Source organism: Malus domestica, chromosome 05, assembly GCF_042453785.1.
Source record: "Malus domestica chromosome 05, GDT2T_hap1".
In the NCBI taxonomy this organism is placed as follows: domain Eukaryota; kingdom Viridiplantae; phylum Streptophyta; class Magnoliopsida; order Rosales; family Rosaceae; genus Malus; species Malus domestica.
Window position 1 is genome coordinate 5,719,309 of NC_091665.1, and position 24,035 is coordinate 5,743,343.

The following is a 24,035-nucleotide window of genomic DNA, read 5'->3' on the forward strand; positions in this document are numbered from 1 at the left end:
GGTGGTCCATCCTTGGTCTCAAGTCTAGATCAAGAGGTATAAGACTAAACCTTCACTTTGTTCTTTTCTCTAAATTTTTATTTGATGCATTATATATAAACCTATGAACCTTGAAGGGGATTTGCATGACTATAGCTTTGATAATATGTTATAAATGCTTCCGCTGCTTTCGTATATCAAAATTGTTTTGGATATGCATGATAGTCATTTAGAAATCCCATACATGAATCTCATAGTTTTCCCTTCAAGCACCACGAAGGATGTCAAAAGAGAAGTAATAAGTGGTGCGTGGATAGCACACCCCTAAATTAATTATTATTAACATTTACACATTTTCAATTCACCCTAAAATTAATAAGGGTGTGTGAGAAGTAATAAGTGGTGCGTGGATAGCACACCCCTAAATTAATTATTATTAACATTTACACATTTTCAATTCACCCTAAAAACACTATTCACAAGTGTTTGCAGGGTTTTATAAATTCCAATGGCGATATAACCATTGTAAAATCATAGGGGATGTGATAACGAGTGTTTTCATATTTTTAAAAATTCATAAAATTAATTAACAAGCGAAAAAATTGTGTAAATTTATGGAAACGCTTATGGTCACATCCATTATGCTTTGATGATGATTAGATCATCAATTAGAGTTTTTAAAGTTTTTCCTTTGACTTCTAATTTTTTTTTAAATATATAATTAATTTACAATTGTGAAAATTGTGAAAAATTACGGAAACGCACATAATGACAACAGTTACAACTTTCATGAAGAATTTTTCTCCAAATCTCGACACAAAAATCAATTTTCATTACTGACAAACCCTAAATTTTCATCACCGAAAAGCATTTTTAGGAGTTTTTTATTTTTTTTATTTTACTTTTCAAAACATAATCTTCTAGTGGATTGAAAAAGATGAATAGTTTGGATCGTTCACATCACATTCCAATTTTACGATTAGTGCAATTGTTGCTCGATGTTTATAAACTCTGTAGACACTATAGAACATCGAGCAATATTTGCACTACCCTTAAAAATCAAAAAATATTGTCAGCTGTGACAACCCGTCTCCAATTTTACGATGTAATAAATTTTTAAAAAGTGAATTGACAAAAATGCCCTTGAGATGAGGTTGTTGACTTTCGTTGATCCTCTCTTGGTGAACTGTGTGAGCTACTATTTTACCGTAGTCTCGAAGTACTCAACAATACGAACTCATAGGCACAAGAAGAATCAAAATTGGAGTTACGGTTAAAATTTTACTAAACTACGAACATGGAGGCATTTTGGTAATTTCGGATATTTTCTATTTTGTTCTGTGGTGACATTGCTTTGTGAGCCAGTAGGGCCCACAGCCCATTCTCTCCCTATTTCCCCGTGTTTCCTGATCTCCCGGGTCTCTCATCTGTCACATCTCTAATTCCTCATTCCCTTTCTCTTCTTTCTCTCAACTCTCTCTCCCCGCACAGAAGGTGTAAGAAGATGGTCATTCATCACCACCCTAGAGAGTTCTCAAGCAACCATCATTAACCTCTCTCTATCTCGGACACTCTCCTTCACTCTTAGGCTCTCCCTCTCGAGCTCTCTTGCTGCACTCACTGCACAGAGGCAGTAAGCTAACCAGCGTGACCACCATCACCATTTCATGGTGGAAAAATGGTATAGCCACCCTCACTTGTTATTTTTCACGACAACTTTCAACAATACACAACCAAGGTAATTTTGGAACCCCCCAACCTCATATCTTTCTTATTTTGATCCCCTGGTGATGTTTCTAATCTTAAATAGGAGATTTGTGGGTGAATTAATGCAAATCACATATCGGGGAAGGATTTTCCCCAGATTCCTAGAAAATGAATTGTGGCTGTTTGACCACTTTCACACCCCTTTTTTTACTATCTTCGGTCTCCGTTGAGCCTTCATTTTGGTATAAACCTGTTCCTTACATTCCTAACTTCATTTTAACATTTGAATCACCGAATTTGGTTAAGAATTGAGCTTGATATGAGCTCTGGAAGTCGGACCAAAAACCTGCAAAACGTAGGCCTTCACGAGGAAGGTGAGTATCATCGTACTCGCAGGCGCATGGGAAGCACAACGTGGTTGGCGCGTGTGACACGTGGCTGTCTGTGCAGCCACCTTGTGGCAGCGCGTGGAGGAACCTGAGATCCCTCCTTAGGTTTCTCGACGTGCAGAATCTAAATCCGCCGTCCGTTTTTCGAAATTCAACTGTTTTAAAATAGTTACTTTATTAGCCGTCCTTTGTACAAAAAATGAGTTTATACGTTAGTGTGTTATATATTTACGTTAATGGCTTTATTTTTAGGTGAAATGCATCACAAGGATCTTTGAAGCCCGCGAGGTGGGTTCGACCCGACGACATGATCTGTGAATGGATCTTTTCTTTGATATATGCATATATATATATATATATATGTGTATATATATATATATATGTGTATATATATATATATATGTGTATATATATATATATGTGTGTATATATATATATATATGTGTATATATATATATATATATATATATGTATATATATATATATATATGTTTAGTTTCCATATATACATTTAATAATGAATTTTCTATACGAGTGCCGTAGTTAAATTAACATTTATAGGTAATGATGTAACAAAGAGAATTAGAAAATCATTATGAATCTTACAGGATGCCTTAGCTTAAGTTACGGTGATGAATAATGTTATGTTGACCATAATTATCGAATCATTGTGGCATGACTATATTTGTGTTAACTGCTCATCATTTGATGCACCGATGTTGGTACTCGTTCGGGCAGGGCCAGTCTTTCACATGTATGTGCACATCGCACTGTACGCTCATTTTGGATCCATTGTAGGTGCCAATCCTGTCCTAGATTGCTATAGGCAATTAGGACTCGTATGTGCTGCGCATAGCGCCAGCCTTCACATGATTGTAGTACTAGAGCGTATATCATTGTTACACCCAGTCTTATTCATGTCAGAATACCTCTACATGAACTTGTGTGTCAACAGGTGTCGATGAATACTCGATATGAGATGTTTGCTTATGCAAGATTATGTTGATTACAGACGTCATGCATTTACTTATGAAATATTATGCCGTATTGAATTCTTGAGCTAATGCAGGCTATAGTAAATACTTTCTTACTATAAGTAATATGTATATTTTGGAAACTATACTTGATTTACGGCGATGGATTATTATGTTTTCGAAAAGATTTTTACGAAACTTTATTTTTAAGCCCACTCACCCTTGTTTTTCGCCCCTCCAGGTTTAGTAGCTGAGCTTTCATATCGACGAGGATTCTTGATAAATCTTGGTATTGGAGATTACCTGCAATGGTATAATTCTCATCCTACTTTACTATACTTTACTTATCACATGTGAAATGGGCTCATTCCCACTCACCAACGCACTCTTAAAATTAGGCATTTTTAGGTTTAAATTTATTCATAGGTTCCACTACATTACACCTTATGGCTTTATGACCTTCCAGGTGTCGGCCAGCACAGCTTGATTCGGAGTCCAAGTGGACATTCCAGGTTGGAGCGTGTCATCAACAATCCAAAAAACCATTCATTTTATTCAATCCACTAAAAGATTATTTAAAAAAAAAAAAAAAACACCCAAAAACCTTTTCTGCAGATGAAATATTAAAGAGTAAAAGTAAATGATAATCAAAAAGTTAGAGTTTGTCATTATGTTTTTTCGATTCTGGTGTCGATATTTAGAGCTGATTCCTTTACAAACGTTGTAGAGTTATTACAAGCGTTTTCATAATATTTTTATATTTTTTACAATTGTAAATTAATTTTTTTACACTTAAAAAAAATGGAAATCTTAGTAAAAACACTATTCATAAAGTTTCGGTAGTTTCAAAAATCCATATCACCATCTAATCATAATCAAAGCTTAGAGGAAGTGATCTCAAGTATCTTTGACACACTCATACATGGAATGTCTATCTAGACTCCGAATTGAGCTGTGCTAGCTGACACCAGGAAGGTGATGAAGCCATAAAGTGTAGTGATGTGGAAAAATGTGAATAAATTTAAACATAAAAGTGCCTAAATATAAGAGTGCAGTAGTGAGCGGGAATAAACCCATTTCACATATGACGTCAGCTCATACGTAAAGTACAACAGGGTAGATTGAGAATTATACCATCAAAGGTAAACTTCTATACCAAGATTTGTCAAGAATCCTCGTTGATACGAAATTCAGCTACTAAAACCTAGATGGGCGAAAAACAAAGGTGAGTGGGCCTAAAAATAAAGTTTTGTAAAAATCTTTTTGAAAATGTAATAACCTCTTGTCGTAAAATAAGTATAGTTTCTACATATAACAAAGTACATATAGTATGAAAGTACTTACCGTAGCCAGCAATATCTCAAGAATTCAATTCGTCACAATATTTCGTAAATAAACACCTAACGTCCGATAATCACATAATCTCGCATAAATAAATATATCATATAGAGTGCTCATCGACATATGATGACACACGAGTTCATACAGAGATATTCTGACGTGAACAGGACTGAGTGTAATAATGATATACGCTTTAGTATTACAATCACGTGAAGACTAGCGCTATGCGCATCACATACGGGCCCTAATTGCCTATACCAATCTAGGACAGGACTGGAACCTACAATGGATCCAAAGTGAGTGTGCAGTACGATGTGAATATACACGTGAAAGATTGGCCTTGGCCCCGGGCGAGTACTAACATCAGTGCAGCACACGATGAGCAGATAACGTAAATATGATCATGCAACGGTAAATCGATAATTCTAGTAAACATAACTCCATTCATGGTTGCAAATATAGTTAAGGCATCCCATAATAGTATGCATACATGTGCATCCCGCAAGATTCAGAATAATTTCATAATTCTCAACATTACAACCTTTCTTATAAACGAATTTAATTATGGCAATCATGTAGAAAATTCATTATTAAATATATATGTGAAAACTAAACAAATATATATATACACACACACTATATAAAAGAAAAGACTCACTCACAAATACTTGCGAGGTATGTGAAAACTAAACAAATATATATACTATATAAAAGAAAACACTTGCTCACAAACACTTACGAGTTCGCATCCGTTCGAACTAGGAAGGCTAGAGTCTCCAATAGTAATTGCATTTAAGCATAATATTGGGACTCATTAGTAAAAGTCAACAAAAATGATTAAATTTAGGAAAACGGAGCGCTGATTTGGAATCAAGGCGTCGAAATACCCTAAGAGAGGTCACATGTAAATTTCGTAAAAAGTCAACGAAAAAATCAACAGTCAACCCTAAGAAGTCAACTGAGACGCCAAACCGGTCAACTATGTTAAAACTTCGGAATTTCACTAAACGGATGTCAAAAAGGGACTCAAGGCTTCGAAATTAGCCTAGAACGATTTTCGAGAAAATTTCGTAAAAGTCAACATAAGGATATTCCATATCCATTTTCGAAAATGGTCGGATTTGATCTTAGGTTTATATCCGGATCTAGGTCGCATATCTAAGCTTTTTTTCTTTTTTTTCTCGGGTCGGGTTGACCCATTTGGGCTTGCTGATCGGCCGAACCCAACGAAACTTCCCGAGCTCTACTCGAGCTCAATTTTTAACCATTTCACTACAAAGTTAAACCAAAATCAAGATAAAAAGACGAGGGAGTCAAATCTACCTTACCCAAGCAAAATAGGTGGTCAGAGAGGTATGAAAATCGCCTGCAAAAAATCACGGCTCTCGTAGGAAAACTGAGGGAAGTCTCCCCAAGTTGATCTCTGTACCAAAATCCCCACTAAAGACCTTAGAAAAGCTAGAAACATATACCAAAACATGATCCAAGAAGTTTTGGATGGTTTTTGGAACTTACCATCGTCGAAAATTTGAAAACTTGCCAGAGGAAAATATGAACAGTACTGGTGCCACTGTGTAGAGAAAGAAGGAGAAAGAGAAAGAGAGAGTGATTGCGTTCCAGAGCTTGGGGTTTGTGACGTAGTGGTCAGGTGGTGTACGGTGGTGGTGAGGTTCACTGAAGCGCCGAGGGCGTGATGTTGTGTCATTGTTATGTTGTTGCAATGGAGGAATACAAGAAAGGTACTAAGTCACTCATGTATCTTATCATGCAATGTATAAAGTGTAAAATATTGTACTAATTCATTATATATAAATGATTATGGTGTGTTTAAACTTCTTTCATTAATCACTACATATTTACTACACTCACAATGTTTGCCTCACTATATAATCAACTTAAATCAGTTAAATCCATCATGCAATGCATTTCCTTCCAATTTTTTGTGATAAACTAATAGATAATTGACTAAATAAACATCCTGCAAAGTTTCAATAAAAATTTCCAAGTTTTTATTACAATTTCCGTGGTTTTTATTGAATTTTTATCGATGTAGATAATATCCCGATATTTCCATCGAAATTTCCGTGTTTTTGGACTACCGATATTTCTGATATCATCGATATTTTAGACCTTGGTTTAGTTTCATAAGGTGTTACAATCCTTCATCCAATATATAAAAAGTAGACAACTGAAACTTAGCCACCCACGTGGCCAAACCAGATGGTGGGAATTGGGGGCGGGAAGTTAAATATTTCGCCTGGATTCATTTTCTGGAAGTATATTAAGGCTCTTTGTGAGACGGTTGGTATTCCCCATGGCAGATGTTGGTTGTCCGAGAAGGTCGTGTTTTTTTAGGCCTTGGCTGTTGAGGACTTTCAATTATGTTGTGTCCTCTAGTTTGCAGCCTCAGATAAAGAGCCATAATTTGGATCCATCATTTCATTTTCCTAGGGGTCTGCACACCACCTTCCGCCTCTATTTTTTGGTGGTGCTCAAAACATTATTTTAGCATCCCTCCATCTTCAACCCCTTTTCCATATTTCATGACATATACTGTTTCACTTTCCTCATGGCTCAAAAATCTCAGCTCAATGCTAGTTCATCCAGCAATTCTAGATCTTTCTCTAATCCTAGGCTTCCCTCCTGGGTTAACCCATTCCCTAGGTGAAGACCCTATTGTGGTGGAAACTGCTAGCTGTACTTTCACCATGGAACATGGTATAACTAGGGGTTCAGATGAACCAAATCTCCACTACCAATGTGTATCATATGAAGTGTATAGTTCTTATGTATAAAATGTTTGGGAAACCGTGGAAGCACACGTCATGAAGAGGGAGCTTGCTATTTATCTTGCCCCGAACACTGGGGTCGGCAAAATAAATGACTCTGTGTCCAGCGCACAAGTAAAAATGAAAATAAAACGAAAAAAAAAACTAAACTTTTCTTATAAAAATAATTTCAAAATCCTTACAGGTTTTACAAATCAAATCCTTAAATCTCTTCTATAACACAACTTCAGCTTGTCTAGCACTTGTCTTGCCAAATAATTCATCTGAAAAATATAAAGGCGAGGGGTGAGCAACAACCACCGTCTCCCAGTGAATAGAATATATGATATGTCAGTCAAGCGATGTCGTGTTACGCAGTCTAGAAAATACAATAATAATATCCAAGCTTTAGCCATGTAATTCCATATCACTCCATGGAATTACATGGCTATCCTTGTCCTTGTCGAGACACCATTTGAGAGAAACGACATCGCCTATCCTTGTCCTGCTTCGGGACACCTCGTTTAGGGTACACTGCAAGAGCTGACTCACCAAGATAAGCTATTGTGCAAGGGTGCTTGTGAGTTCTGCAACCTGTCGAGATAGGTGTTGTTTGCTATTTCGAGTGAATGAACTTATATGGTAGACGCTTACTTGAGTTATGGAAGTGTAATGGACTCCGGATGCAAAGCTTGAGCCAGGGTGGGTTTAATCTGTAACAAGGTAGGGTGAAAATACCTTTGGTTCATCCGTCAACCTTGGGATCTAGATCTGGGCTGGTTGAACTGTTATGGGATCATGCTTGACCGTCTAGAGGGCTGCGGAAACAGGTCAGGTGCATGGGCGTTGGGTAGCCTCGGTTAGCGCGACTTAGGCTGCCTCGATCTGGGCAGTTCGCATCCAAGTGACAGTGGCAGAGGACAAAGGCTATTGCCGAAGGTGAGCAGCTGCTTGGGTTTACGCTTGCTAGCTGCTTGCACCGTGGGCCTCCTGCCCTAAGGCTTTCTCACATTGAGTGGAGGCTACCTCGTGGGCCATTACAGTAGCGACTACCGCTGCTGGTATAACCACAGTACCTTGTGGTGGCAAAAGTGCAGTTTTACCGTGGTAAGCCTCGAGAAGCCACGTCGTAGAGCCACATCGCGATCTCTATCGGTTGGTCCATATCCTTCAATGTATGAGGTCCTATTGGTTGTAGTTTCTGAATTTCCTGCCATCGTGGTCGTGGATCTATGAATGAGGAAGTTGAAAGCGATAGTCTTCTTCGAGCCTTTGAATCGAAGCTCTCAATAAAGCACTAATTTGTGGATGAAAATTTCCGCATTTCCTGGATTGATGAATTTGCACCTGCAAAATAATAACAGTTAAGATTAAGGCCAAAAGCCTCACACACTCACAATGAATGAGGATGAGGGGCTTTGGCCGAAGAATCTCTGATGCCAAAGTTAAAATTCTAAAAAGAATGTGTTTGAATGTTTGTGGGAAGAAAAAAGCCTCTCTAAGGATAGCTAAAGCTTACTGAATTTTGGAAATAAATGGAGTATTTATAAGAGAGGAAGAAGAAGTGGGCCGGCCCTCTAGGGTTTAGGGGTGGCCGGCCTTAGGTGGTATTTTGGGTGGAATATTCTAAGATATTTGTGTAAATAAATATCTTACAATAAATAGGTAAATATCCTAAATAAATGAAATTAGGATAACTTACTTGAAAGAGGTCTTCTCTGATTAAGAATGTATTTATGATAAGAATAAGGGATTATCCTATCATAAATACTTTCGACTTTTCCTACAAGCAGGGGTGCCTTGAGCAGTCGTTGATCTCTGCCTGTTATACCTCAGTTGCGCATGGTAAATGAGGCTGCTCCCTACTCATTTAATAGGGGTAGTGTTGTCTTTCTTGGGAAATAATTCATGTATCAACTCCATGATTTTTGGGATTATTTTTTGCTCCACACTTGCACTTTTTAAAGGCCCTTTCAAGCTTCCCACAAGTCACAAATATCTTTTTTCCTTGACTTTATTAGGGACGGCCTTGGCTTTACCTTTGCTCTTTTCTTTCCTCATCTTGTTACTTTCTCCTACAAACCCCAATTTCCTAGGAAAATACTCCCTCATAAGCCTAATGCCTTCCCACTAAACCTCTACATCATGGGGTTCACCATATCGAAGCCTAATAATGAGGCAAAAGTCTTGCTTTGTGAACCGGGTCAATTCACAACTAAATAAATAGGTCAATTCCTCGAGGTCTTTGACCCCTTGAATTGCCACTCTTCGGAGCGACAACTCATGGATCAATTGGTCATCAGTGGCCAATTGATCCACATGCTTGAGGTGGCCAAAGAAGGATGCCTTAAAGGAGCTTGGGATAGGTTGTTTATAGGAATATTCTTCTTTGGTTGCTAATTCAACACCCTAAGCTACCATATCCTATACACATAACCAAAGTTCTAAAAGACGCTAGGCACTAGACAAGTAGCAAGCTGGGGCCTAGCTCTTAGGTGGCTAGGTGGGTGCCTAGGTGGACTAACTAGGCGGACTTAAGTAAATTTATTATATATATATATATATATATATATATATATATATATATATATATATATTATAAGTAAGTGTCTTCTTATATTTAAAAAAATACATAATTGTATTGGGATACATAAATTTTATTTAGACATATAAATTATAAATTAGAACATATAGAAAATATGGGGAACAAACATCCAATGAGTGTTCATCCAAGTATTCAACAAGTCTCTTACATTTTATTAAAAAACATAAAATGCAAAATGAAAGTTATCAATTTTCTGTCTAAATGAGAGTTCTAGTTGGGTCTAGGCAGGCTAGGCGCTTAAGCAAGTCTAGGTGCCTTTATTACTCTTAAAACGTCTAGGGATTAATCAGAACGGTGGCCAACCGCTTAGTGCTTAGGCGGTAATTTTTAGAACAATGCACATTACACTACAAGCACTCAACAGAACCAAATTCAACAAAATATACCTTTAACACAACCAAATTCAACAATATATACCCTAACAAACATGTCAACAGGTTTTCATAACTATATATCTGCCTAAACAAAGCACCATGACTTAAGCAATATCAAGTTAATTCATAAGATTACAGAAGATTTCATCAATACAAATTAATCCCAACTTAACACTATTACTTCAACTAACAAAAGTGAATGATATAGGCCCTATACACAACCTGTCAACAAAACTTCATAAACCCACTTCCCAACCAAATTTCCCTAAAATTCCATATATATCTACCAATTTCAACTAATTTCATCAACAAACATGCATAATTAACTTTAACACTAAATTAATTAATCAAATTAAAAGAAATAACAAAATCTTTTTCTAGCGTTCCATTTTCCAAACTCGCCAAATTTGAAATTGACTTTACGGATTGAATATTGTGCAAGGACTCTGAACATGACTTGAACGAAGTAGGCACCATATCCTTTCTGCCGAACCGTTGGAAAAATTTTGAACCAAATTCACCTGAGTTTCTAAAGTGTTGTGTGGAAGTGCAGAGATTTTCGAATGCCGAGCCGGAGATGACAACCACTAATGGAAGGAATTTTTCGAACGAGAAGGCAGTTTTCGAACGGGTAGGAAGTTTTCGACCAGAAAGGAATTTTGAAATCGTTGGCATGAGCCGTTCAGATTTAATCAAATTGGCCATATTAATTCTGCACCTAAGGTCTACAAATAGCGGTTTGCACCTGTTTGGGCTCAAATTTACACCATCGGCTCGTGCAATCGAGGCCGTTGAGTGAGCATAACTCCCAACCGTTGGATGGAAAAGTGAAGATAATGTTGTTATTATTAAAAGATAATATTATGATTTTTATCATAATAATTGTTTTTTAATATGAATTATCTTGACATATTCTTGAATAGGATAAATAGTGTACCGTGTGGGTTAGAGCAATTTGGCTTGGATTCTTATCATGACGCATAGCATGGGATTTGCAAGGCTTGGATAATGGTGAGATAGGAGACCTAAGTAGGCTAAGGTGTTGTCAGGTGATGGACTTGGCCTGCATGCCGTGTGAAAATCTACCAGTTATATATATATAACAAAGATTGTCAATGGTGCTGTGTGAAAAGCTACCATATAGCCTGCATGCCTATGCCTAATTTTATATATATATATATATATATATATATATATATATATATATATATATATATATATATAATGGTGGTTATTTTGATGGGCATTATCTGAACCAATCCAAGCGTGCAGGATTATCTTGGGATGTGATAACTGATAAGACTAAGCATAAGGATCGGATTTGGTTGCATTTTTGGCTAAGTTCAGAGTCGTATGAGTATAAAGATTATCTGACGCAATTTGTGGAAGAGTCCTAATACATGGCAGAAGCATATATCAGCTTATCAACCAACATTTTTATCCAACCTTATAAATACAGGACTCAATGCATCATTGAAAAGCCCCTGCAATTCAACACAAAACTGCCCTGCGCAAGTTCTCTCAAACACTTTGAGATTTTCATTTTCTTTTTTCGCTGACACATCTTCTGTTGGCATCAACAGCACTGTGAAAGCAACCGGTGATATCTTAAGTCGGCATAGATAGCTCTGTCATCGTAGAATCAGCCAATCTCGCAGTATCTTCCGTTGGCATCAACAGCACTGCGGCGAGGACGGTTGGTTATCTATCCAAGTCTCGGTCGAGAAGGATTTCCGGATCCTTATTGATTAAGGTCATCTCATTAGCCTTCTCGACGAAGTGAGGTGTTACAGTTTATTGAGCTCGGCGCATTGCACGCCGATTTATTTTATGATTGGATACTCCCAAGTAGGATTTAGAGTTCAGCATTCGGACGGCCGAACCACGTTCACTATTAAAACTTATATTTGCTTTGAGTATTTGTGCCCTTACACTTTGGTGTCGATTCGGCGTGAGTTTACTCTGACGAATAACATCATTATGACCGAATCCGACGACGACGATTCGTGAACTTCGTAAGAATAATAACCTTGTCTTCAGGTTCGAGAACCCAAGAGGCCGAGACGTGTTCCTTCCTCGGTCACAATCGCAAGACGCAGAAGTCAGCCGCGCACCCAACGCAACATCAACAAATTTACTCCTCGGCCGAGCTCGGCCGACGAGTTGGCACGCCCCCCATTTACCGAATGACGTAGTTAACTTATAGATTATTCGGCCTGCGTGCCACGTAGGCTTGGTAGTTTCTAGGGTCAACAGCACCATAGAAATGGCGATTGTTTGTTTATTATTATTATTAATGGAACAAGAAATACAAACGTCAAATCTCTTCCAACAGTTGGAAGAAAAATGCCAAGGGAAGATTTCACTTGTATGACTAATGAGAATGCCATTTTACCCTGCATCGTCGCATAGTTTCTATTAAGAATTCTACCGGCCATATGAAGGAACTTTCGGGTTTCAACAGAGACCTTGCCGTCATTGGCCGTAAAGAACAGAGCATACGCTATCTTGGCCGGAAAACTAAATCAAGCCCCTAATCACAAAATCATTGCATTATACACGAAACCAAAAATTCATGATTATTCATGTTGGTCAATACTCAATAGAGGGTAAAGGACTACAAGAAAAAGACACGGAGCAGCTCTACATGCTCATCCAATGGGGCCTAATCATCAAGAGCATAGTGTTCTAGCTCCCTTGGATTGAACCTTCTGAACTCTCTAGTGGATGTAGACCTGTTAATCTGATTGTATTTGCTGGTGGCACGCGCTTTAGATTTGGGTAATGGGGGTAGGTTCTTGACGTACTTGGTAGCACCCGAAAGGCCTTCAACTGGTGAGAGGGAGAAGATTGGGCTTTCTTTTCGGCCTGCCTGGTTTGCACTGGAGGAGTTGCTACTGGTAGTGCTACCTGGCTCACTTTCAAAATTTGAATAAACAGTATAGGTGAGAAGGGCTAGACGAGGCTCCTCCCTGACATTGTCGTTTCTTCTTCCTTCTTTTCTTTTTATTTGAATCTTTTCTTTTCCCTTCCTCTTACATGCATGATAGGTTGGCTAGCCTCAGTTAATTATGTGAATTGTTCGTGCGCCATAAGAAAAAAAACCACAAGGGTCCCCTGAAATCTGAAAGTAAGGAACTTTATTTACCTGGTTGGAAGACGCACAAGTTTCTTTTACTTTCTCAGCAGATGCATCTTGTCTCTGGCACTCACGTGTTCGAGACCGTCTTACTTTAGAATTCCTAGACCTGATAAAAGGAGAAACATAATCAGTTACCTCAAGCAATGAAATTCACATTAGGAAACATTTTCCAAGTACATTAAAGCAAACATATCATGGTTTAGAAAATAATTCGCACCGCCTATTACAAGCTACTACCTGATTCCAGTCAGTAAAAGATCTAAAACTAAGTTGATTACGAATTCGATTTATTAAAAGTATGCCTAAATGGTTTCAAGGCTTTGATCCATACAGGTTAGTACATAACTACTATATCCCATTCCTTCAAATTCCACCATCTTATGTGAATACAGACAGTCTTTCCTTTAGCAGACTAGATCAAATGTCTTCTTTCTTCACCTTTACTTACTTTGCGCCTCATCCCTCATGTCGAGAGAGTTAAAACACTAACGAGAGTACTTTAATGTTGGTTATTTAGGGGTTAGTGTTTTAGCCATGGATCAAATAGTACGAGATCAACTACTTGACCGATTTTTTTTTTCTGGTCAAATACTTCAGTTTAAATTTTTAATTACTTGTCATAGCATGTGTGTGTGTGTGTGTACTCATGGGTTTCAGCCACCGGGATCATGCATCCTTTAATCTGGTAACTCTCGAAATCACACACTACCATACAATTGGAGGATATACTCACTGTGATATCTACAGCTTTGTACATGAATAGGTTCTTGCACCTTCACAGTTAGTGCAAGCAGAATCCATCAGAGATGTTAGTGGACGGAACAGAAGGAAGACCAAATTCAATTAGAAAGCCAGGTTAATGACATTGAACCAATTAACAGGATGTTTATGTCATCTATCTTACATAAAGGAAAGCATCAACTTACTTTTTCTGCTCATTGGCTAATTTCAGTTCTTCATCCTCATTGTAGATTATAGGTAGACCAGAAAGTTCACATGCTAAGGGGCTTCTGAAAAAGAACTGTAAGCAGAAGTCCTTATTAGTATATAACACTCACATATTAACTCATGAGTAATACATGTACTTGCGAGACAAATTCAACACCAAAACAAGAATTCATACTATTGTCATGTGTTCCGAAAACATAGGGGGAGGGTGGAAGCTAAACTGAAAAGAGATGCTTTTCAATTATGTACAACTTTATTCTACTCATCAAGTGAAATTTTTATGACGATCAGTAGTACATTACAATTCAGCATGAGATATCTTAAACTTGCAATTCTGAACATAGATCAATAGCTTTATACCTTTGTACCGCCTCAAATTGTCAGCAAGAAGAAAATACGAAGAACAATAAAGTAAAAGACAGAGAATAAACGTTTAGCAAAATAACTTGCAGCAAACTGATTTGTTTTATAACCAAAGTATATTATTCATAATTGTGGACTCAAGCGTATGAAAATAGAAGATGAAAAAACGCTGGTTTCAATCTTAAGGACACAAGTTACTTGAATAGCATGTAATTGGTACAAAACACTTCATTGTAAGAGTAAAACTTTCAATTTGTACTCACTTCGTTTCTGAGAGCCGAAGATGCAGAGCCACGATAAGCAGGATCTAAAGCAAGAAGAGTGCTCAACAGACCCAAAGAAGAAATAGGGAAACCCTTGAAAGCTTCTTGAAGACTGGGTTTGTATGAACGTGGAGGTCTAAAAGTTGTAGACAGCTTCAATCTTTTCCAGTATTCCTCTGACGGAGTGCCACAAAGCCTGAAAATCCTATGAAGTTGCTCAACCTGAAAGCAAGTAGAATGTGAGCTACTAGCCAGTGATAGTAAGATCATATAATTGATCTTCTTGCCTGGACAAACACACATGCACACGCACAACATTGAATTACCTCTGTTCTACCAGGCAGAAGTGGTCTCCCTGTAAACATTTCAGCCAAGACACAACCAGCACTCCAAAGATCAATGCCAACTCCATAATCTGTAGAACCTAACAGTAGCTCAGGAGCTCTGTACCAAAGCGTCACAACTCGGTTTGTGAGTGGGCGCTTAGGGCTTTGAACATAATAGTTTGCAAGCCCAAAATCTGCAATTTTTAGCATTCCACTTTTATCTATCAATAGGTTTGATCCTTTGATGTCTCGATGTATAATTCCCCTCTCGTGACAATGCTGCAGACCTGAAAGTAGTTGATGCATATAGCACTTGACCTGTATCAATAATTCATGTTAGAAAATGAGAGTCCAACGAATCAAAGCATCCAAATTCAGAATCCACGAGTTAGGACAAACTTAAACCTGTGGTTCAGTAAGCCCTTCAGGGCTGGAAATAATTCTTGTCAAATCTGACACCATGAAACCAAAAACAAGATAAATGCTGTACTGCATTCTTGACGTAGCCAATCCTTCAAGCTTGACCACATTGGGATGATCCAATTTCCGTAAAAACATAATCTCTCGTGCCATAAATTTAACACTCTCGGGTTCTGATGTATCAAACCGGACCTTCTTCAAGGCAACAATTTTTCCAGAGTCCCTGTCTCGCGCCTTATACACATTACTGTAGGTTCCTTCGCCAACCTACAACATTAAAAAAAGTTCAAATGCCAGCCTTTTTCTCAACAATAATCCCGCCAACTAATGAATTTATATCCAAATTTATTTCTTAAACTTTTAGTGATTTGTAAAGACGGGCAACCCCAAAATTTAACTAGAGAAGATCCAAACTTTTCCATTAGTCGCATACTTCACTTTCATGATTTTGTTTTCATTCATTCTTTTTTATTTCTTTCCCTGTCCCATCACCCTTGTTCCTCTCACCTTTCCCCTTACACTTGTCCCATATCGCAAGCACAAAAAGTGAAAACCAAAAACGAAAAATGGTCCCTTAGCTTTTCGATTGCATCCACAAAAGCACTCAAGAACAATACGAATTCCAATCACTAATGAAGGAACAGAAAAACATCCATATTACACTTCTAATGAATCCAAAACATAAAAATTTGAAAGCGAGAGTTCAAAAAGAATTGAACCTTATCAAGCTTGTCAAAAGAGTCAGCACTCTTCGGAACCAAGCCAGCCAAAATCTCTCTCGAAATATTATCAGTGAGCCACTTGGGCCATCCATCCACAAACTCCTCATCATCCACAGAAACTTTATGAGAAACTTTGTGACTCCCATCATCTTTCTCTCCCTCACTACCACCATTCAACGCCCCCCACTCATCCGCCACCGCTGCCGCCGCCTTTTCGTTGCTGCTTCCTCCACTGCCAGGCTCGACATTTGAAATTCTGGCCTCACCCCTCTGCTGCCGCGGCTTAAAGGGGTCCCTATGGAACTGGCCAGTTGATCGTCTGTGACCGTTAAGGGGACCATTTGCGACGTACCCATTATCCAGTTTGAGCTTCTCTAGCCCCCCAGGAGTGGAGTTCGTGAGAGGCTTGGCCTGAACGCAGCCCATTGGCCTGTGTGTCGAGACCAGTCTGTTGTTTTCTGAGAGTGACGGGTTGCAGAGCAGAGCAGAAGAGAGAGCAAGACGAGGAAGAAGACGGAGAATGAGGAGGGGTAGTAGGCGAATATGTGGGAATCTTGGCCGTCCATGGACGGCAATTTGGAGGCATACTGTGCGGGAGAAAATAGAGGTGTTTTGTCCTTGATTGGCTCCTTTCCTTGCGTTTCTCGCTCAATTGCAAAATCCGGAGGAGCTAAAGAGGAAGGAAGTACGATATAGCCACGTGTAAGCACGTGACAATTACTTCCTTTCTTTTTAATTTTTGTTTCCTTGCCTTCTTAACATCTATCTGCGGACTAAGATTCTTTCATTAAAAATTTTATGATTTTTTTTACAGTTGTTGAGACGTCTGCCCTGATTTAGTTCTTCAATTATTTTTTAAGTAAAAATTAAGTATACTATTGCTTCAAATAAAATCAGTCTTTAAATTTCTTAAAGGTTGTTAATTGCATCCCGACTATAAGATGCAAAACTATTCTATTCAATTTTTTGTTAATGTAAGTCACATAACTTGCATATGATATATTTTGAAGGGTCATTTGACAGCTTTTAAGGAGTTTAAAGACTTGTCACTTTGTACTACGATCTAGTGGTATTCTTCTTCACTTGTAAGTGAGATATCTTCGTTTCAATTCTTACCAAAGGCGAATTTGAACCACATTATTGATATTCTATTGTGAGGCTTAGCCCACTCTCCCACCTTCTTAGTGTAGATACTATTGTTTGTAAAAAATAAAAATAAAAAAGAGTTTAAAGACTTATTTTTCTGAACAAAAATAGCATATGCGGTTAACTTTGGAAGATAAATTGCTAATTAGATTCACAACCTATATGGAATTTTAAGTGTTTCTTTGCGAGAAAATGATGATATTATTTTCTAAAATGTGTCACGTGCAAGTTACGTGACTTAATTAACAGAAAAATTGAATACAATATCTTCGCATCTTATAATAGAAATGAAATTAAAAATTTATAATGATTTGAAGGACTTGTGTTTACGGAAAATATAGTTTAGGGTTTACTTATGTAATAATTAAGAGAATAAGGAGGACGTATTCAATCCTTGAAGGACTATAAATTGCTAGTCAAGATCTTGATTTTGTGCCAATCGGGACCATCCGTTCACAAACATACAATATCTAAGGCCAACAGATACAAGATTAACTTCACAACAATCCCTAACCTCTAGGTCAATCAATTCATCAAAAAGAAAATCTAACAGTTTCGATTATAGCATTTCTACCCGTTAATAGTAAATCAGAACTTTCTTCTTGAAATGAGAGAAGTGTAATTTATAAAAATAAAAATAAATAGAGCCCAGCCGGCCTGATGACGACACGTGATGAGATGCTAGTGGCCCAGGCCCAATGGCCTCAACCAATGGTACTGCCTATTTGGTTTGGCTGCCTGACTGACGGGTGCGCACATCACAAGTCTCCCGACCAGTTTTTCTCCCAATCTTGAATCTTGACTGGTAAGAAACCCTCAAAATCCTGGAGAATAATTGGTGACACCAAGCCCCTCAGCTCAAACAAGAAAATACAAGATTCTCTTAAAGGGTATGCATTTTTTAATCTGTTTTTTTTTTATTTTGTTTTACTTGTGTAAAATGTGGGTCTTTCGCAATTAATATGGTGAATTAGATAGAAAATCGAATCGCAGCGGAGGAAATCTATGAAACCCAGATGGAGATACAAGTAGAAAGTAGAAAATTAGAGTTGTAGATCATTTCTATGATGCACTATGGATATTGTGGAATTTACCAATCATACCACCACCACTGAAGCGTCTGGAGATGTGAGTTAAGCTAGTTGGTTAGGGCAGTGCCGGCCTCCTTGCGGCCAGTTTGTTCACTCTTCTGCATATTAAAGTAGTTTAGAATATCGTTTTGTCAAAATATGGTTAAGAAAACGTCATCAATCACACTGTATCGTATGTTGTTGAAAGCACTAGAGCTACCTTGATTTGCACGGACAGCTTTGAAAGTATGTAACTTGGAAAATGTTACGATGTTATTCAGGAATTTTAGTCTGTTGAGTTGAGATGTGTAACTATCAAGCTTGGGAAGACGATTCTCTGCAGGGTGAAGATTATGCACAGAGCATGGCAGATGGCGTAGATGTTGGGGAGACAAGGTGGGGAGCGCGGCTGGCAATGTTGGAAGCGCGGATAGCTCGAGTGGAGGCTAGGGTGGAAAGACTGGAGGCAAAGATGCTCTATCTGCAAAAGGGAATGCGTGTCGTTTGCGTGCTGTTTCTGTTTACTCTCATCTATGCAGTTGTCAAGTAAATGTTGGGGGTGATGAGTTGATTTGTTTCAGCTGTGTATGCTCTTCTTTTTCTGTAAAATATGTAGTTAGGCATCTGAATTCTGATGATTCTCTCAACTGCACATTTACCTTTGTTTTTATGATGCTGTATAAGTACTTTTTAGTTTGGACATATGTGAAAGGATCCGGATTCTCTTCTCTCCCATTTTCCCTCCCCTCCAGTCCTCTCCTATTTGAACGCTCACGATTAAGCCACATCAACATCTTGTGTTGCTTCTCTATAGAGAGAGAGAGGAGGGGACGGGAGGGGAATGAGAGGGGAGAACCCTACTCGTATGTGAAAACAAATGGGCATAGGCGTTAATCAGTTTATGCATTGGAGTTTCTACTCAGATCATCCTGCCGTCATGTGTATGATCAACCTGCATTTCGAGCAGTCATGAACAACTCCAGATATCACGAAACACTGCTGCAGACTTTAGTTCACCAATTTGATGCACCTTTGTCTCTGTTTACTTGAAAAGGAAACAACCCGAAAGCAAAACAAAACAAAAATGTTATCAAACGAGCTCTGAGGAACTTTTTCTACTGTTCAAATCCTGGTAAACATTGTAAATTTGCAAGTAAACAGCAGCGACAATAGCCAAGTATTTCTCGGAAATGAAATTTAAACGAATTACTCAACAAAGTTACAAGTGAAAACAGTGAATGTATCTGCACCAGCTCCAGAGAAGATAAGGTATTGAGGCTTTTAACATCCCTCCGCGCTGGTGTGTATCATTCCAGATCTAGAATTCCGAAATTGGAGAGAAGTATCTTTACTTGATCAACAAAGTCCGAGCCAGTTGCATACTCTGTTAGCATTCCAACGGCAAAACCGAACATTGCCCATCTGTAATGCCAAAATCACAAATACATGAGAACAAGATCACAGATCAACAAACTAAACTATGCCACACAAGTTCACAGACCCAAATAGGAAGCAGAATTCCTTTCTTTCTTTCGGGAAATCCTAGTTTGGTCGAGGATCGAAAAGAAATGACAAACTCAGACAGAGCACAACCTGAATTCAGACTCCAAGTTAGGGAAAGCATGTTGATTCTAATGAATAAGTAAAACTACAGAAGTACGGTGTCTTATTGTTTCATCATTCGAAGAACAAGCTGACTACATCACCATCCATTACTACAAATAGACGAGGCAAGGAATATAAGAAGCGCGCTAATATATAATCGAAACCGATGATTTAACAGGTTCAATTTGAAAGGGGAAGCCAAAGCTCAAAGAAGTAGGATAGAATCCAACTCAATGCTTGCGTTTAACATATTCCAAGCACACTAATCATTTTGTTGGTTTCACACATAACTATTAACTACTGCCCCTTAGAGGACATATTGGAACGATACATAGAAGATTAGCATGAACGAACCCTGCGCAAGGATGACACGCATAAATCAAGAAAGGTCCGATAGATAAACCAATTGCAAAGCTTTTACCTGCCATTGCTGATCTCATTCTTGCCAACAAAGCCAAAGAAAGGACCCTGGTTAGCTTCCTCAAGCTTCTTCTGCTTGAAGTACTCCTGAATCTCCTTAGCCTTTTGCCTCTGGAACTCCAAGGTCACCACATTCTTGTCCTCCACCATAGTCTGCCCGGAAACCTGTTCCGGCTTCAAGGGCTGCTGAGGCGGCGGCGAAGGAGACGGAGGAGAAGGAGGCGTTGGTGTGAGAGGGGAAGACGGCCGGGAGGGTTCCCGGAGAGAAGGAGCACCAGGTCTTCTGATAGGGCCTTCGGTTTGAGAGCTCCTTATGCTGAATTTGACATAGTAAGGCTTTGTTGAAGAGGAAGAAGAGAGCATAAAAGAATGGTTTGAGGAACAAGAAGGAGAATGTGAGCAGGAAGATGGTGATGCAGGTGGGGTTTTGATGCAGGGGAAGGAAGATGCCACTGACATTTTTGTGTTCTTTTGCTTTCTGAGGAATTTGGGGGTGGGATTTGTTTGTGTTATCCATTGAAGCAGATGGAGTTGGAAGTGCTTTTTGTGGATAAGGTGCGGCCAAGTTTGTGAAAAAGGAGATGCCTGGCGTCCTTCGAATTCTAATTCTAAAGTCACGTGGTCTTGGACTCTTGTGATGCAAGACTAGTTAGGTTTTCTTTTTTTTCGGAAACTCACTAGTCAGGTTTGTTGGCTGGCTTGAGTTTGGCGCCTAACGGTTTATACAATCGCGAGAGACACGTGCCAGTTATTCGTCCTGTTATTTTTCGAGGAAATGATTATCATATACCATTTTTCGCTTAGTACAAACTCATCAATGGTGACCTGTACAAATAAATCGAGCGAAAACAACATATAGAATTAAACAAGTGTATAGGCAGAGGAAAGAGGTGAGCGATTATTATTTCTCTATTTTATGGATAAATAAGTAAACATGAATTTTTTTTTTTATATAAATAAAATATATTGATGAGAAAAAAGAGAATACAAGCAGAAAAGAATAGCTGAAAATACAAACAGTTGCAGCTCTAAGAAAAACAGACAGCAAAGCTAACAACGCTGCATCAAAGCAGCAAAAATAAGCATTAACTATTCATAGTTATATTCCATTCCCGTAAAGTAGAGTCATTAGCAGCGGAATGGGCGATTTTCAAAGAACTCGATCGAAGTCTAATGGTGGACTTAATTGAGTTGAGAACCACTGCAGCGGGTTGACATAAGTTCTTGAATTTACAATTGTTTTGCTCCCTCCAAACATAATACACTGTAGCAACAAGACTTAACTTCAAAACTATCGACAATAGAGATTTTCCCTTGCAACGGCTAATAGCCCACATGACAAAAAGAGGCCAAGGGAGCCTTAGCCAAGGGACACCACACTTGAATATCACCGAAGACCAAATACTATTGGTAAAAAGACACTCAAAAAAGAGGTGGCAATGGGACTCCATAGCAATAGAGCAGAGTACGCAAGTGACAGGAACCGATGAAGCAAAAGTCAAAATTCTACCCATAGTACAAAGCTTGCATTTAATAGCCAACCAAAGAATGAAGCTCATCTTGGGAATATTTAGATTATACCAAACAAGCTTAGACCAACCTACCGTAGGCTTGGATTGCCGAAACTTATCCCAAGCAGAAGCAGCAGAGTATGCCAGACGATGAAGGTGTCCATCGAATCATATCACCCAAGCTACGATTTGGCACAATATTAGACATAGAAATTTGAATTTCCAACAACTCATGAGAAGAATTATTAGGCCAACACCAATTAGAACCATTCCAAATATTGCAAACCAAAGCAATTTTTGAAAGCCTGGAATCAACAATGATATGGCAACCCCAATTCACAACAAGAGGACCTAAAGGATGCCAATTATCATACCAAATAGATGTTCCCCTACCATCTCCAATTTTGTGGAAAAAGGAAAGCCGAACAAAATCTCTCAATCGGAGAAGCTTCCTCCAATTCCACGAGCAGTTTTGGGGGATCTTAATCTGCCAAAAGTTCATATTTCTCAAAAGATAGATTCTAGCCCAGACATACCAAACATTGTCTTCATCGATGAGCAAGTTCCAGATGTTTCTAACCATAAGCGCTCTATTCCAGTCAATCAATTTTTTAATCCCAAGACCTCCATCAGATTTAGTAAGACACACATCATCCCAAGCAACTTTAGCAACACAATGACCAGAAAGCTTACCAAACCATAAGAATTTTTGAACCCTTTGCTCAATATCACGGAGAATTTTCTTAGGGGGCATGAGGTGTGAGGCCCAAAAAACTTGCATACTACAGAGAACAGATTGAACAAGTTGTAAAATGACCAGCAAAATAGAGGACATTGTTCTCCCAAGCTCTAATTCTAGCCTCAACGCGCTCGATAAGAATGGAGCAATCTTGCAAGGTTGCTCAACAAAGCTTAATTTGCAAGATGAGCAATCTTGCAAATTATGCTTCTTTTCAATTCTAGCCTCAACGCGCTCGATAAGAATGGAGCAATCTTGCAAATTGAGCTTTTAGTTAGGTTGGCCTTAATACCAGACAAAGAATTAAAGCTGCATAAAGAGTCCTTCAAGATCTTAGCTGAATGATAATCCCCTCCACAAAACATAATGAGGTCATCAACAAAACAAATATGAGCAAACTAGACTGCCTCAAAGCGCCAGTGGTATTTAAAAGAAGGGCTAGCATTTATATTAGAGATAATTAATAAAGAGAGCACCTTCATAGCAATAACGAAAAGGTAAGGGGACAAAGGATCCCCTTGTCTCAAGCCTCTGTTACTAGCAGAGAATCTTGTCAATTCACCATTCACATAAATGGAGAATTTGGGGGACGAGATGCAGCAAAGGATCCAATTGATCATGACAGGATGGAAGTTGAACGCTGCCAAGGAGCTAAGGATGAAGTCCCATTCAACCATATCATAAGCTTTCATAAGATCAACTTTGAGAGCACACCTAGGAGACCCCTTATCCCTGTGATGGTTTCTAAGTAACTCTTGAACAAAAAGAATATTGTCTCCGATCCTCCTAACATGAACAAAAGTTGTTTGGGACTTGCTAATAATATGAGGAAGAATAGATTTGAGCCGATTAGCAAGAATCATGGATATGATCTTGTACATAGTATTGCAACAAGAAATAGGCCTGAAATCACTCATGGTAGATGGGTTGGGAACTTTGGGAACTAAAGTGATGATGGTTGTGTTGAACTCCTTGAGAAGCTTTCCGGAAGAAAAAAAAATTCTTCAACAGCACGTATAATGTCTCCACTAAACAGCCATGCTTTTCTAAAAAAACATTCCATTAAAACCATTAGGACCAGGAGCCTTGTTGGGATTCATAGAGAAGCACACATCTTTTATTTCATCTCTAGTAACCTCACAGCATAAGGGATTCGTCATTTCACAAGAAAGCGGATCCTTGATAAGATTATTCTAAACCTCTAACCAATGGTGATTACCCTC

General features: G+C 38.5%; 2 protein-coding genes, 2 long non-coding RNA genes and 1 other non-coding gene across 8 annotated transcripts; 2 read left to right on the forward strand and 3 right to left on the reverse strand.

Annotated features, from left to right (window-relative positions):
• Positions 1-12,671: 12,671 nt before the first annotated feature.
• Positions 12,672-16,984, reverse strand: LOC103448890 (probable serine/threonine-protein kinase At1g54610). 4 transcript variants are annotated; one of them, XR_011581723.1, is made up of 8 exons: positions 16,319-16,893; positions 15,585-15,866; positions 15,180-15,497; positions 14,854-15,075; positions 14,206-14,300; positions 14,013-14,052; positions 13,286-13,385; positions 12,672-13,055 (listed from the first exon to the last, which is right to left on the reverse strand). XR_011581723.1 is itself a non-coding variant. In XM_008388144.4 (7 exons), exons 1-7 carry the CDS (start codon positions 16,745-16,747, stop codon positions 12,803-12,805), a joined length of 1,815 nt encoding a protein of 604 aa, XP_008386366.1. In that variant the 5' UTR covers positions 16,748-16,984; the 3' UTR covers positions 12,672-12,802. The 4 variants fall into 4 exon arrangements, 3 of the variants coding, with proteins under 3 accessions (XP_008386366.1, XP_008386365.1, XP_008386367.1); XM_008388144.4 differs by lacking the exon at positions 14,013-14,052 and having other exon boundaries at positions 12,672-13,171; positions 16,319-16,984; XM_008388143.4 differs by lacking the exon at positions 14,013-14,052 and having other exon boundaries at positions 12,672-13,192; positions 16,319-16,966.
• An 867-nt stretch (positions 16,985-17,851) lies between these two features.
• On the reverse strand, positions 17,852-18,898 carry LOC139196628 (uncharacterized). Its single transcript, XR_011581729.1, has 3 exons — positions 18,758-18,898; positions 18,562-18,656; positions 17,852-18,291 (listed from the first exon to the last, which is right to left on the reverse strand). It is a non-coding gene; the product is annotated as an uncharacterized lncRNA (long non-coding RNA).
• LOC103448888 (uncharacterized) lies at positions 18,218-19,265 on the forward strand. The gene is made up of 2 exons (XR_531295.4): positions 18,218-18,357; positions 18,819-19,265. It is a non-coding gene; the product is annotated as an uncharacterized lncRNA (long non-coding RNA).
• A 357-nt stretch (positions 19,266-19,622) lies between these two features.
• On the reverse strand, positions 19,623-21,188 carry LOC103448889 (light-harvesting complex-like protein OHP2, chloroplastic). Its single transcript, XM_008388142.4, has 2 exons — positions 20,564-21,188; positions 19,623-19,959 (listed from the first exon to the last, which is right to left on the reverse strand). Exons 1-2 carry the CDS (start codon positions 21,019-21,021, stop codon positions 19,845-19,847), a joined length of 573 nt encoding a protein of 190 aa, XP_008386364.1. The 5' UTR covers positions 21,022-21,188; the 3' UTR covers positions 19,623-19,844.
• On the forward strand, positions 20,444-20,543 carry LOC114825284 (U6 spliceosomal RNA). Its single transcript, XR_003773926.1, has one exon. It is a non-coding gene; the product is annotated as a U6 spliceosomal RNA (small nuclear RNA).
• Positions 21,189-24,035: the final 2,847 nt, after the last annotated feature.